Source organism: Zalophus californianus, chromosome 11 (assembly GCF_009762305.2).
Source record: "Zalophus californianus isolate mZalCal1 chromosome 11, mZalCal1.pri.v2, whole genome shotgun sequence".
NCBI classification, from domain to species: domain Eukaryota; kingdom Metazoa; phylum Chordata; class Mammalia; order Carnivora; family Otariidae; genus Zalophus; species Zalophus californianus.
In genome coordinates this window covers 58,046,509-58,060,389 of record NC_045605.1, presented here as the reverse complement: position 1 = coordinate 58,060,389, position 13,881 = coordinate 58,046,509, and the positions used below count along the sequence as shown (strand labels likewise).

Here is a 13,881-nt window from a genome sequence, read left to right as displayed (position 1 = left end):
CCCTCTCTTGCAGTATCTCTGTCAAAATAAATAAATAAAATCTTTAAAAAAAAAATTGTCAGATGCCCTAAAATTTACTCCTTGGACCTCTACTTACAATTATTCCCTTGGTGATCCCATGCAGTCTTGTGGTTTTAAATACCATCTACATGCTGATTATTCCCAAACGTATATATCTAGCCTGGACGGGTACTCCAAACTCCAGACTCCAATATCCAATTGCCTACCTGACATCTAATTAGATATTAGGATATCTAATATCAAGTCTAAATTTATTTGTTCATTTATTTGAGAGGGAGGAAGGGGATGAGGGAGAGAATCTTAAGCAGGCTACACGCCCAGCTCGGAGCCCGAAGCAGGGCTCCATCTCACAACCCCGAGATCATGACCTAAACCAAAATCAAGAGTGGACGCTTAACAAACTGAGCCACCCAGGCACCCCTAGCAATTCTAAATTTAAAATGACCAAAACCGAAGTCATGATATTCCATCCCAAACCATTCCTTTATGTAGTCTCTCCCTATCTCAGTTAACGACAATTACTCAGGCTAAGAATCTAGGTGTCATTTTGAATCCTCCTTCTCCCACAACTCCATATTCTGTCCATCACTATGTATTCTATCCACTGCATGAGTTTATCTTGACAATTTCATCTTCAAAATATATCTGAACTTGAGGGCGCCTGGGTGGCTCAGTCGTTAAGCGTCTGCCCTCAGCTCAGGTCGTGATCTCAGGGTCCTGGGATCGAGTCCCACATTGGACTCCCTGCTCCGTGGGAAGCCTGCTTCTCCCTCTTCCACTCCCTCTGCTTGTGTTCCTGATCTTGCTATCTCTCTCTCTCTGTCAAATAAATAAATAAAATCTTTTAAAAAAATTAAAAATATTTATCTATCTGAACCAGACCACTGATCACCACACAAGCTGCCACTACCCTGGTCCAAGTCATCATTTCTTGCTTGGATTACAGTCTGGATTACCCTCCTCGCTTCTACTCTTACGTATTTCCAACAGAGCAAGCATTGATCTATGAAAAGTTACTCTTCTGCTCGAACCCTTCAATCTCATTCAGTCTTCACTTTGTCCCACTTGACCTGGCCTTTATGATCTTTTTTTTTTTAAACCTCATCACCTCCTACACTTTTCATCATTCTCTTTATCAGCTATATAGGGCTCCATGCTGTTCTTCAAATAAACTAAGTATATTCCCAACTCAGGGATTTTGCATTTTCTGGGCCAGAAATTTGCATGGGTGACTCCCTTCCTTCCTTAGCATGTATACTCAAAAGACATCAGTCATCTTCTCAATGAAGTCTTCCATTCCTTTTTTTTCTTCTTGAAGATTTTATTTATTTATTTGACAGAGACACAGTGAGAGAGGGAACACAAGCAGGGGGAGTGGGAGAGGAAGAAGCAGGCTTCCCACGGAGCAGGGAGCCGGATGTGGGGCTCGATCCCAGGACCCTGGGACCATGACCTGAGCCGAAGGCAGACGCTTAACGACTGAGCCACCCAGGCGCCCTGAAGTCTTCCATTTCTATCCCATCTAATATTTCAAACTCACACTTGACATTTCAAATTTCTTTTTCCTGCTTTATTTTTTACTCTTAGCATGTATCATTATCAAACATACTATGTATTTCTTAAATTATTATTTTTTTACTTATTTACTGCCTGGTTCATCCTCTGAAATAAAAGTTCCTTGAAGACTTGTCTTTTTTTGTTCACTATTCTACCCTAGAGTAGCATCCTCTGAAACATAAGTGATACTCAATAAATACTTCTGAATGATTATGAATGATTATCCTACATATAAATGATTCCAGACAGAAATTCTTTCTAGTTTTAGAACTAGTCATCACCCTAATAAAATGGCTGAAGATTAGCTACAGCAATTGTCCCAACTATGGTTTGATTTTTGTCAGAATCACCTAGGAAGACTTAATTAAACATAAATTCAAGGGTTCCACACTAAACTAATTGAATTACAGCATCTAGAGGTAGGATATAAAATCCTAAAATTTTTAAATTTGACCATGATCCTTCACAACCAGAACCTTTTTTTTTTTTTAAAGATTTTATTTATTTGACAGAGAGAGACACAGCGAGAGAGGGAACACAAGCAGGGAGAATGGGAGAGGGAGAAGCAGGCCTCCCACGGAGCAGGGAGCCCGATGTGGGGCTCGATCCCAGGACACTGGGATCGTGACCTGAGCCAAAGGCAGACGTTTAACGACTGAGCCACCCAGGCGCCCCCTTCACAGCCAGAATCTTAAAAGAGGGTCTAATGAACTACTGACCAATTGATTCTCAGGTTTGGAACATCTGGGAATCACTGGCTACAGAGAATAGAAAGTACTGCATATTGAGGTGCTTATACTGAAACACTGGAACAGATATACTCTGGTATTTCCTCCAAGTTTTTACCAAAAAAATATAATTCTCAATGTGATAAAAACATTTAACTTTGAATCATTTTTATTAAAACTTTTTCTCCCAGGAGTGCCTGGGTGGCTCAGTCATTAAGCGTCTGCCTTCGGCTTAGGTCATGATCCCAGGGTCCTGGGATCGAGCCCAGCATCAGGCTCCCTGCTCCACAAGAAGCCTGCCTCTCCCTCTCCCACTCCTCTGCTTGTGTTCCCTCTCTCGCTGTTTCTCTGTGAAATAAATAAATGAAATCTTTTTAAAAAAATATTAAAACTTTTTCTCCTGATTACAAAAGTAATTTTTTAGAAGACCAATCATTAACATTTAAGTCCTCCATAATCCCACTCACTTCCCAAAGATGTATAGTGACAGTTAAGTTCCATGTATGCTTAATGCAGATTTGTTCTAAGCAAAAGAATATATATATCTCTACCACCTTTAATTTTTTTAACAGAAAGGATATCATGCTACACATACCGATCAAGTGAATTTTTTTAAGCTTCATGTGTTAGACATCAATAAAGTCCTCTCATTTTTTTTTAGTAGCTACAAGTATTTCATTTATAAAATGCTACTGCTCCTGATGGACATTTAGATTTTTTTTTTTAGTATTACAAATAATGTTGCAATAAACGTTCTTATACGTTCATTTTTTCACATTTCTGCAGGTATATCTGTGGAATAAATTACTGGAGGTAGGTTTGAGTCAATGAATATTTCATTCATTCATTCATTCATTTGAGAGACAGAGAGAGAGAAAGGGAGGGAGAACATGAGAAAGAGAGCATGACCAGTGGGGAGGACAAAGGGAGAGACAGAAGCAGGCTCCTCGCTGAGCAGGGAGCCCAACATGGGGCTCCATCCCAGGACCCTGGGATCACGACCTGAGCCGAAGGCAGACACCCAACCGACTGAGCCATCCAGGTGCCCTGAGTCAATGAATATTTTAAATTCTGATACTGTTGAACTGTTTCATCCCCAAATTACACTAGTTACAGGGTGCCTGGGTGGCTCAGTTAAGCCTCTCCATCCCCTTCCGCTTGTGCTCTCTAAATACATAAATAAAATCTTTCTAAAAAATTGTATTTGTTACATTTTCAGTGTATGAGTTTTTTAACCTTCTTTTATTATGTTATGTTAGTCACCATACATTACATTAGTTTTTGATGTAGTGTTCCATGATTCATTGTTTGCGTATAACACCCAGTGCTCCATTCAATACATGCCCTCTTTAATACCCATCACCAGGCTAACCCATCCCCGCACCCCCCTCCCCTCTAAAACCCTGTTTGTTTCTTAGAGTCCATAGTCTCTCATCTCTCATGGTTCCTCTCCCCCTCTGAATTCCCCCCCCTTCATTTTTCTCTTCCTACTATCTTTTTTTTTTTTTTTACATATGATGTATTATTTGTTTCAGAGGTACAGGTCTGTGATTCATCAGTCTTACACAATTCACAGTGCCCACCATAGCACATACCCTCCCCAATGTCTATCACCCAGTCACCCCATCCCTCCCACCCCCCACCACTCCAGCAACCTTCAGTTTGTTTCCTGAGATTAAAAGTCTCTTATTGTTTGTCTCCCTCTCTGGTTTCGTCTTGTTTCATTTTTCCCTCCCTTCCCACCCCCCACCACTCCAGCAACCCTCAGTTTGTCTCCTGAGATTAAAAGTCTCTTATTGTTTATCTCCCTCTCTAGTTTCGTCTTGTTTTCATTTTTCACTCCCTTCCCCTATGATCCTCTGTCTTGTTTCTCAAATTCCTCGTATCAGTGAGATCATATGATACTTGTTTTTCTCTGATTGACTTATTTCACTTAGCATAATACCCTCTAGTTCCATCCATGTCGTTGCAAATGGCAAGATTTTGTGTTTTTTGATGGCTGCATAATATTCCATTGTAGTTCTTATTTATTTAGATTCTTGACAATACTGTGCATTATCAATCTTCTGAATAATGGCTGATTTAATAGGTGAATATGATCTTTATATTTATATATTCAGACTTAAACCAATCTTTCTCTTTATGGCTTTAGGATTTCATGTCATGCTTATAAAAGGCCATCCACCTACTACCAAAAAATTTTTCTTCTAATGCTTTTTTAACAAACATTTAAATCTTTTACTCATTTTAAAATTAAAGGGTGATAGTTTGGCAAAACTTGCTGAGAAACACAGTAATTCCGAACCAATGGACAAATATTACCTTGAAGAAAAAAAATCACTTTATGTATAATTGAGATAAATTTCTAGCATTTATGTACTCAACTGAAATATGACACAATAAAAGAACAGATGCTATATGCATCCTTTTAGATAACTCTGGCTATTATAACAGAAAGCAATTCAGATATACAATTTTCCTATTTAAAAATAAAAGTACTAGGGACTCTCTACTAGAAGAATATATACCTACATGATCTATAAATTCTTTTTTTTTTTAAAGATTTTATTTATTTATTAGAGAGAGAGAGAGAGAAAACACAAGCAGTGGGAGTGGCAAGCAGAGGGAGAAGCAGGCTCCTTGCTGAGCAAGGAGCCCGATGCGGGACTCAATGCAGGACTCGATCCTAGGACCCTGGGATCATGACCTGAGCCGAAGGCAGACGCTTAACCAACTGAGCCACCCAGGCGTTCCATGATCTACAAATTCTGAGTGGAGATAAATAAAATAGTGAAAACTCATGATGCCAACTGATGTCCAAACAAGTATTTTCATAAAGGAAAGATGATCATACTCTGAGTTTACTTTTAAATCAAGACAGACTTTTTTGTCATTCTACTGCCAATTCCAAATGAGGTACCATGGGAAGAAATGGGCTTAACATTTCCACAAGCCTTTGAACATATTGGATTTCTTTAGAACATTTTCATTAATAGTACAAGTTCAATACCTGAATTTCAATATCTATCTCATGAATAAACAAACAGCAAATAGTAAAAGCTTCTACTATTAAGTAAAATGGTCAAGACTATTTAAAGCAGAAAGAATATCCAGTAGATTACTTAGGATGCTGAAGGCAGATATTCAAGCCATGGGTTCTACAGTGAATGTTAATAATTTTGCATCCTGTGACTTGAATATGGCTTTGCTCATTTGACTAAGGTATCACAATCAAGCTATTCAGTTCAACTACACAGTCTGGTTCAACCATACAATTTAAAAAAAGAAAAGAAAAACTACACCACTGAATTATAATGAATATTTATAAGAAGACTACCAAAAGAGTGGGCATTTAATCATTATGAATAATTTTTAAGGATAGGATTTGTTCTTAAAACATTCTGTTCTTTAACAGAATACTGCTCATGTTTATGAGGCCTAAAAAATGCAAAATAGTTACCAGCTTCATGTCTAAACAATCTTCTTTTCCCCCATGTGTAAACAATTTTGCACAAAAGCTATTTACACATGGGCTTACACGAAACAAAAAAACTCATTTTCCTTTAAGGACTGAGTTTAATGTTTACATTTATGTTTCAGGTTCCCACACTAAAGAAAAGGGAAGTATAAACTTAAGAATTAAACATGTTTCCTTTCAAAACAATTCTTCACTAATAAAAATAACAGGCTGCTTAACAAAGATATCAAATATGTGATACATATACGAAATCACTCTATACCTTTTGTCAGCAAGATCTGTTTTATTTCCTACTAGCATGATGATAACATCACTTCCTCTTTCTGTTCTGACATCATCAATCCATTTTGTAGTTTGCTGGAATGAGTTAACATCTGGTATAGGAGGGTGGACAGAGAGATTAGTGTTACTGCAAAGCTTCCCCGAGTGATAAACCAAACAACAACAACAACAACAAAACAAATCCTGGAAGTTGGGGAGGGGGTGGCACATTAGGACCCACTTTTAATGTGCCTGCAACATGACTCCATTTTATCTGAGAACAACTGTCAGTGATATAAACAAATCAAAAGAATAAAGTCCTCAAGGTTCCTTTTATAGTAGTTTAAAATTTTTGGACATGACCAAATGAGTGCAACGTACCATATGTAATGGGGGGGGGACCTTTTTAAAATGTATGACAGATAATATGGTGTCACATTGCCACAATGTTTTTTTTGATTACTTACACATACCCAGCATAACAAAGAAAGCATCTCCAAAAGTAGGTCAGCCAGTAAATCCCAACACATCCAGAAAATGTATAAAGCCTTTAAATAGCTTTCAACACCACTTTGTTTGCATTGCTTGTTCAGTTTGTGATCACTTTAACTTGAAGTTCATTAGTTTAATGCACCAGAATCATTTGTAACAAAATCCATCTTTCCTAGCACTGCATTCTAACTAGAATACTTCAATATTTTTTACAGCAGCTCCAGAAAACAGTATACTAATGTTTTAACCACATGTGCACAATTTTTAAAGAAAAATACACGAGGTTTCACTTGATTTGGTTAAAGTAAGCACAAACATTTTAAAGCTGCAAAACTTGTCAATGCACAATAATGAACATACACATTTTTTAAACAAGTAGCAACCCAAAGTAAAGCTTTAAGAAAAGAAAGATTGCATACAGCACCTAACCCATCCCCCCAAAAAAGGTCTCTGAATGCAAACTTATAATTCTGCCATAGCAATTATTAAGTAGATATGACTTCTGGTTGAGCACATATGCAAAAATGTATAGTAAGAATATCACTAGCTCAAACCAATAGTTTATGTAAGATTCTTTTTAAAGTAAGTTTAAGATGTAACATTATTCTGGTTTTCCTACAAATTATGGACCACTATATGGAATGATGGCTTAATATTGCCTAATATATATAATAAACCAATTTACAAAGACAATTTTAATCAGAGAGCATTTCCCTGTCAGTCACCATATTCTGTGGAAAATTTACAGGCACTTAAAATGCCAAAGACCTTATTTAGTCTTTGGGGAAAAGAAAAAGGAAGATCATTACTTGTTTCAATCTCCTATTTAAAATTTCTTCTTGGAAAGAAATGAAAGTAATTTGTTAGCAACAAGTCAGTCAGTCACAGAATCCAGATGTGATTCAAATGAAAATGATTAATAGAAAACTGCACATTATATGTTTTCTCTGCCTTCCTCTATAGAGAAAGGATGGCTGGAAGTGGAAAGCAGAGAAAAGTTGGCTAGCGGAAGCTTTTAATAGCCTCAACAGAAAGCCTTGGCGGATTTGAAAATTTTTGGCAAGAGGCTTAAATGCAGATTATTTTATTTTAGAGAAATCTGAGATCAAGTTAAATGAAAAAGGAGACATTCTTCCAACCATAATTACGGTGTGACTTAGGGATAACAGGATACTAAGAAAGCCTTCGAGAGGATCCATAATTAGATCTGAAGGAAAATTTCCAGGGCAAAAAAAATCTGGCACAGTGGAAATAAAGCATGTTGGTACAAACACCAAAGCAAATATTTCTGACCTAACTGGTATAAGGTTTACTATGACAAAACTCATTTTTACATGCTAGTATAGAAAACAAGCACAAGACAAGAACATGCATGCAGCTAAGCTAAAGGTTGAAAGATTAGAAATGCATAATTCCCCCCACTCACTTGTGATATCATAAACAACAACTGCCACAGTGGAGTCACGAATGTAGCTAGGAATCAAGCTCCTGAACCGCTCTTGACCTGCTGTGTCCCATAATTGCAATCGTACCTAACAACAAAATCAGTCAAACAAGCAAGAAAAATAAGAAAGGTCAACCCATTGCAAAATACCTACTTGTGATATCGTAAACTACTACGGCTGCAGCAGAATCACGGATGTAACTGGGAATGAGGCTACGGAAACGTTCCTGACCCGCAGTATCCCACAGCTGCAGCCTGATCTGTGGGATGGGAAAAAATAAATAAAAAAAAAAAAAACCAAACTCATACTAAAAAGAAAAAAGAAATAATGTTTTTAAAAGGGGGAAGGTGGGAAGAAGGTAAAAAGTAGACTCATGCAAAAGGTTGCAGGGATGTGAGGATTGAAAATAATACAAAATTCCTTTCCTTTTTCAAAAGGGAGTATATTAAAAATTTGCTTGCTTTGAAGGTATGTGACTTAAATATGGCAATGTGAAAGACTTCATAGAATCAGAAATACAGCTTTTTTTCACTCCCTATAACATCTCTTTGAATCTTATGCCTTCCGGATAGCAAAAAGTAGACTGTGTTGATGTTCAAATAGTGAGCATAAAAGGGAAAATTGAAGGTAAACGCCAATGAGCAGCCCCGGCTATCAGAGTAAAGGAATGAATGCTTCTCTGAAAGCCTCTCTGAAGCTAGAATTCGTCTTTTATTGGATTCAGAACACTATGAAATTGGGTCTCTGACTACTGTGCTTATGTTTCTCCTACACGTTTCTTCCTAGAACATTGTGTATAACCTAATAAAAAAGGAGAAATATCTTTTTGCAACTCTACATAAAAATGTTATTTTCTTACTTTTTCATATCTATATTTGAGGAAGAAAAGCCTGAAAATAAGCAGTTATCTTACCATTATAAAGCAATTTCTAAGCTTTGAAAATTTAAGAAATGACATGCTGTATATTAAAACATAAAAGAGAACATCCAAAAGAAAAACTCACATACTTATATGAAAAAGCATTAGAGATACAATAATTTTTTTTGGGTATAGGTCCTGAAATATTACATTTAATAAAACAGTCACTGTTTAGTTGATAGGAATCTTTTCCAGGGACAGTGGGCTAGAATACAGAATTTACACTATGCTTAAAGGGAGCATTCCAAAAGACAGGCGTCTAAATCCAACAAATAAATACACATTACCTCTACCTATTCACTGGTCACTTTGGTATACATCATATTCTGACAAATAAAATTTTGAAATTCACAAATTATGTGATATTCAAATGAAATATTTTTGAATGCCTCAAGAGGAGCACTCAAAAGGTCTTTAGCAGCTCTAATTTCTTCATGAAAACACACTTTTCATTATCTCAATGCTCTTTGTTATCATTTTCCCAAATCAGGGTGACAAATTTTGTTTAGCAAGCCTACGGCATTCAGTATTTTCCAAAAAACTTGGCTTTCTCTCCTCTTTGGGTTTTACTTAGGGATTAAGCCAGAATGCTAAGTACTATCACTCCGTTAATAATAGTTTTTCTCAAAGCCTGTAAACTAACTTTCTCTACTTTGCTAAGAGCTTCCCATGGTGACAATCATCGATTATAGCTTTGATAAAAGTTTTCTATCCTGGAGTGTTGCAGAAAATTGCACACTAAAAACATTACTCACTGTTCGATCCTCCAAGTACATTGTTTTTGATAAAAAGTCAATACCAATTGTTGCCTGTAAAACAGAACAAAACAACGAAGTTAAAAAATAAAATAAAAATAATAATAGTTTAGGTGGTGCTTGGGTGGCTCAGTCGATTAGGCGTCTGCCTTCAGCTGGGTGCCTATCTCGAGCCCCGGATGGGGCTCCCTGCTCAGAGGGAGTCGGCCTCGCCCTCTGCCCCTCCCCCCACGCATGCACTCTCTCAAATAAATAAATAAATTGAAAACATAATAATAGTTTAATGGCAGTTCAGGGTTCAAATGGTAATTATGATTGTAGGAGAAATAATGAATTATACACATAAACACATCACAGCCAAGTATGAATGAACAAAATTTTCAGTGATAATAGTTTCACCTACTGAGCACATGTGCTAAAGAATTCTTTTAGGCCTTTTACAGGATCATCTCTAATCCTCATCTCTGCAAGGTAGCTACTGCCATTCTTATTTTTATCATTTTAACAATACTGGGGTTCAGGGATGCCTGGTTGGCTCAGTTGGTTAAGCGTCTGCCTTCGGCTCAGGTCATGATCCCAGGATCCTGGGATCAAGTCCCACACAGGGCTCCTTGCTCAGTGGGGAGCCTGCTTCTCCCTCTGCCCCACCCCGTTTGTACGCGCGCGCGCGCTCTCTCTCTCTCTCTCTGATAAATAAATAAATATCTTTAAAAACAAAAAACCCCCAAAAAACAATACTGGGGTTCAAAGAAGTTAAAAAACTTGTCTAGGGGAACAAAGCTTCTGCTGTGGAGATGGGAGTAAAAGTCCAACTCTTTCCAATATATAATGGTTATAATATATATATTATATATGTTTAAGTTGTGATAAAATACATAATAAAAACACATAATAAAATTAACCATCTTAACCATTTTTTAAAATAGTATTTTTTGGGAGTAGTCTTAGGTTCATAGCAAAACTGAAAGGTGCAGAGATTTCCCATATACTCCCTTAGCCCCACATAGGCATTAACACGCCCTATTGTTAACATCCCCTGCCAAATTGGTACATTTGTTACAGCTGATGAACCTACACTGACACTCATGTATTTTTTTAAGATAGATTTTATTTTTAAATTGTGGTAAAACAAATATCATAAAATGCGACATTTTTGGGCACCTGGGTGGCTCAGTTGGTTAGGCAGTTGCCTTTGGCTCAGGTCATGATCCCAGGGTCCTGGGATCGAGCCCTGCATTGGGCTCCCTGCTTCATGGGAAGTCGGCTTCTCTCTCTCTTTCTCTACCCCTCCCCCCAACTCATGTGTTCACTCTCTCTCTCAAATAAATAAAATCTTTAAAAAAATAAAATGTAACCACATTAAATGTACAATTCAATGGCACTGATTATATCCACAAAGATGTATAACTGTCAACATTTTTAAAGCATTTTTTATAACCTCAAACAGAAACTGTACCCATTAAGCAATAACTTACCACAATGTATGGATAGCCCACAATTTCTTTTTTCATTCATCTATTAATGGATATTTGGGTTGTTTGCACCTTTTGGCTGCTGTGAGTTCCTATACTGAATTCTTCAGTATATACTAGTAGAACTGCTAGGCCATATGATAATTCTATTTAAATTTTGTGAGGAAATGCCACACTGGCTTCCACAGCATCTGCCCCACTTTAAATTTCCAATAGCAATACATGAAGGTTCCAATTTTTCCACATTCTTGCCAGAATTTGGTATTTTCTCTTTTTATATATAATACTCATCCTAGTAGGCAGGAAGTGGAATCTTTTTGTGATCTTGATTTGCAGTTCTCTAATGACTAATAATATTAAGCATCTTTTCATGTGTTTACTGGCCATTTGTACAACCTCTCTGAAGAAATGTCTATTCAAGTGCTTTGCCCATTTTTAAATGGAGTTTGTCTTTTTATTATTGATATGCAAGAGTTCTTTTATAGATCCTAGATATTAAACCCTTCTCGGATATGTAATTTTCAAATATTTCCTCCCATTATGTAGGTTGAGCCTGGTGTTTTTGCTGAAAATCAATTGACCGTGCCTGGGTGGCTCAATCTGTTGAGTGTCCAACTCTTGATTTAGGCTTGGGTCACGATCTCAGGGTCCTGGGATCTAGCCCTGCATTGGGCTTCATGCTCAGTGGGGAGTCTGCATGAGTTTCTCTCTCCCTGTGCCCCTCCCCTGCTTTGTGCACAAGGGCATGCTCACACTCTCTAAAATAAATAAATAAATCTTTAAAAAAAATTTTAAAAAAGAAAATCAATTGTCAATAGATATGTGGATTTACTTATGAATTCCCTATTCTATTCCAGTGGTCTATAGGTCTATCATTGTTCTGATTACTGTAGCTTTGTAATAAATTTTGAAATCAGGAAGTGTGAGTCCTCTTTTTTTTTTTTTTAAAGATTTTATTTATTTGTCAGAGAGAGCGTGAGCAGGTTGGGGTGGGGGGAGAAGCAGGCTCCCTGCTGAGTAGGAAGCCCAATGTGGGGCTCGATCCCAGGACCCTGGGTTCATGACCTGAACCGAAGGCAGATGCAAAACCGACTGAGCCACCCAGGTGCCCTATTTTTCTTTTTCAAGACGGTTTTGGCTTTTGCAATTTAGAATCGGCTCTTTCATTTATACACAAATGGCAGTAGAAATCTGATACGGACTGCATTAGATCAGTAGATTGCTTTCAGTAGTTAGTATCAACATCTTAACAATATTGTCTTCTAATCCCTTCGCCTATGATGTCTCTCCATTTATTTAGGTCTTAATTTTTTTGAGGAGCGTTTTGCAGATTTCAATTATACACAGACTTTTATTAAGAAAGCAAGCAAGGGGTGCCTGGGTGGCTCAGATGGTTAAGCGTCTGCCTTTGGCTCATGTCATGATCCCAGGGTCCTGGGATCAAGACCTGCATTGGGTTCCCTGCTCAGCGGGGAGACTGCTCCTCCCTCTCCCCCTCTACTGCTCCCCCTACTTGTGCTCTGTTAAATAAATAAGTAAAATCTTAAAAAAAAAAAAAAAAAAAAGGCAAGCAAGGTAGCTTTCCCCTTTTATCCTAAACTATGTGACTATGTATTTCAATTACATTTCTAAATTTAGGGCTTAAATATACATACCCTAAGTACGAATTCCCTCTTACGACATTCAGTCTGAAAATGCATATCCCATTCTGCTATAGGCTGGGATAATGGGTTCATAAATGTGAATTACTGTGCACAAGCATCTAACTGACAAACCTGAGGAATGTACAGGAATGGTATGGGCTACATTTAACAAATCTCACCCAGAGAACCTCGTTTAATCAATGTGGTAGAAGCAGCTAACTTTCTACACAAATATCCACCTTCCCCTTATTAAAACAATCATTTATTTGAATCCATACTTTTCTCATTAAAAAGACTACATTTTCCAGCCTTCTTTGAGCTTTAAATAAATGGGGCTGACTCAGTTGAGAGGTGCACTCTTGGTTTTTTTCCTTTCCTTTTTCTTGCCTGGATGTGGGATACCATGGCCAGAACTCCAGGAACCATTCAATAACCATGAAGCAACCTCCATATGGAAGTCATATATTAGATTTGGTTAAAAGTCCCAGATGACTATGGAGCTGCCATACAAGCCCTGAACTACTCTACTTACAGACTTCTTTTATATGGGAAAAAAAATTCTCATGTCACTTACTAATGTTATTTTGTGTTTGTTATAAACAGCCCAAAATAATTTTTAATAGCTACAAACCAAAATATACCTTGTCAAGACCTCACAGCCAAAACACATAAATGTTTTCAAATTAGTGCAAAGTAAGACTTTATGATAAAATGTATAATAATCCCCTCCCTTCCACTGTACTATCCTACTTTTGGTACATCATTTATACACCAAACTCATAAAGATTAAAATTAACCTGAAAAACATAGCCTGTTTCTGCTCTTTTCAGTTAATTTTATTCCAAGCAGAACTATGGCAAAAAAGTTAATCAGCCACAAGAATTAAGCCAACAGCAGGAAAAATAGAAAGAATGGATGCAAAACTAAACATTCCAGCATCCTGAATGCTACTGATGTAGAACTAATTCAAATCTTCATAAAAGACGGATGAGACATTAGTCCTGCCTCTTGCTGATCCTCTTTAATGTAGAAGGCAATAATTGTAGAAGAAACCAAAGGTGAGACAAAATTCTCCCACATATCTTAATTTATAGCTTCACATTATTTTAA

At 37.2% G+C, this 13,881-nt stretch overlaps 1 protein-coding gene across 2 annotated transcripts in view; it reads right to left on the bottom strand.

Moving 5' to 3' along the window:
* RAB6A (RAB6A, member RAS oncogene family) overlaps nt 1–13,881 on the bottom strand; it is a 69,977-nt gene that overhangs the window by 18,892 nt on the left and 37,204 nt on the right. Inside the window, exons 3-5 of one of the 2 annotated variants that reach the window (XM_027579127.2) lie at nt 9,657–9,710; nt 8,136–8,241; nt 6,047–6,158 (exon numbers count right to left, since the gene is read on the bottom strand). In XM_027579127.2, coding sequence (XP_027434928.1) covers nt 6,047–6,158; nt 8,136–8,241; nt 9,657–9,710 — 272 coding nt within the window. Of the gene's footprint in view, nt 1–6,046; nt 6,159–7,963; nt 8,070–8,135; nt 8,242–9,656; nt 9,711–13,881 lie in introns of both variants that reach the window. The other variant, XM_027579126.2, reaches the window with a different exon arrangement.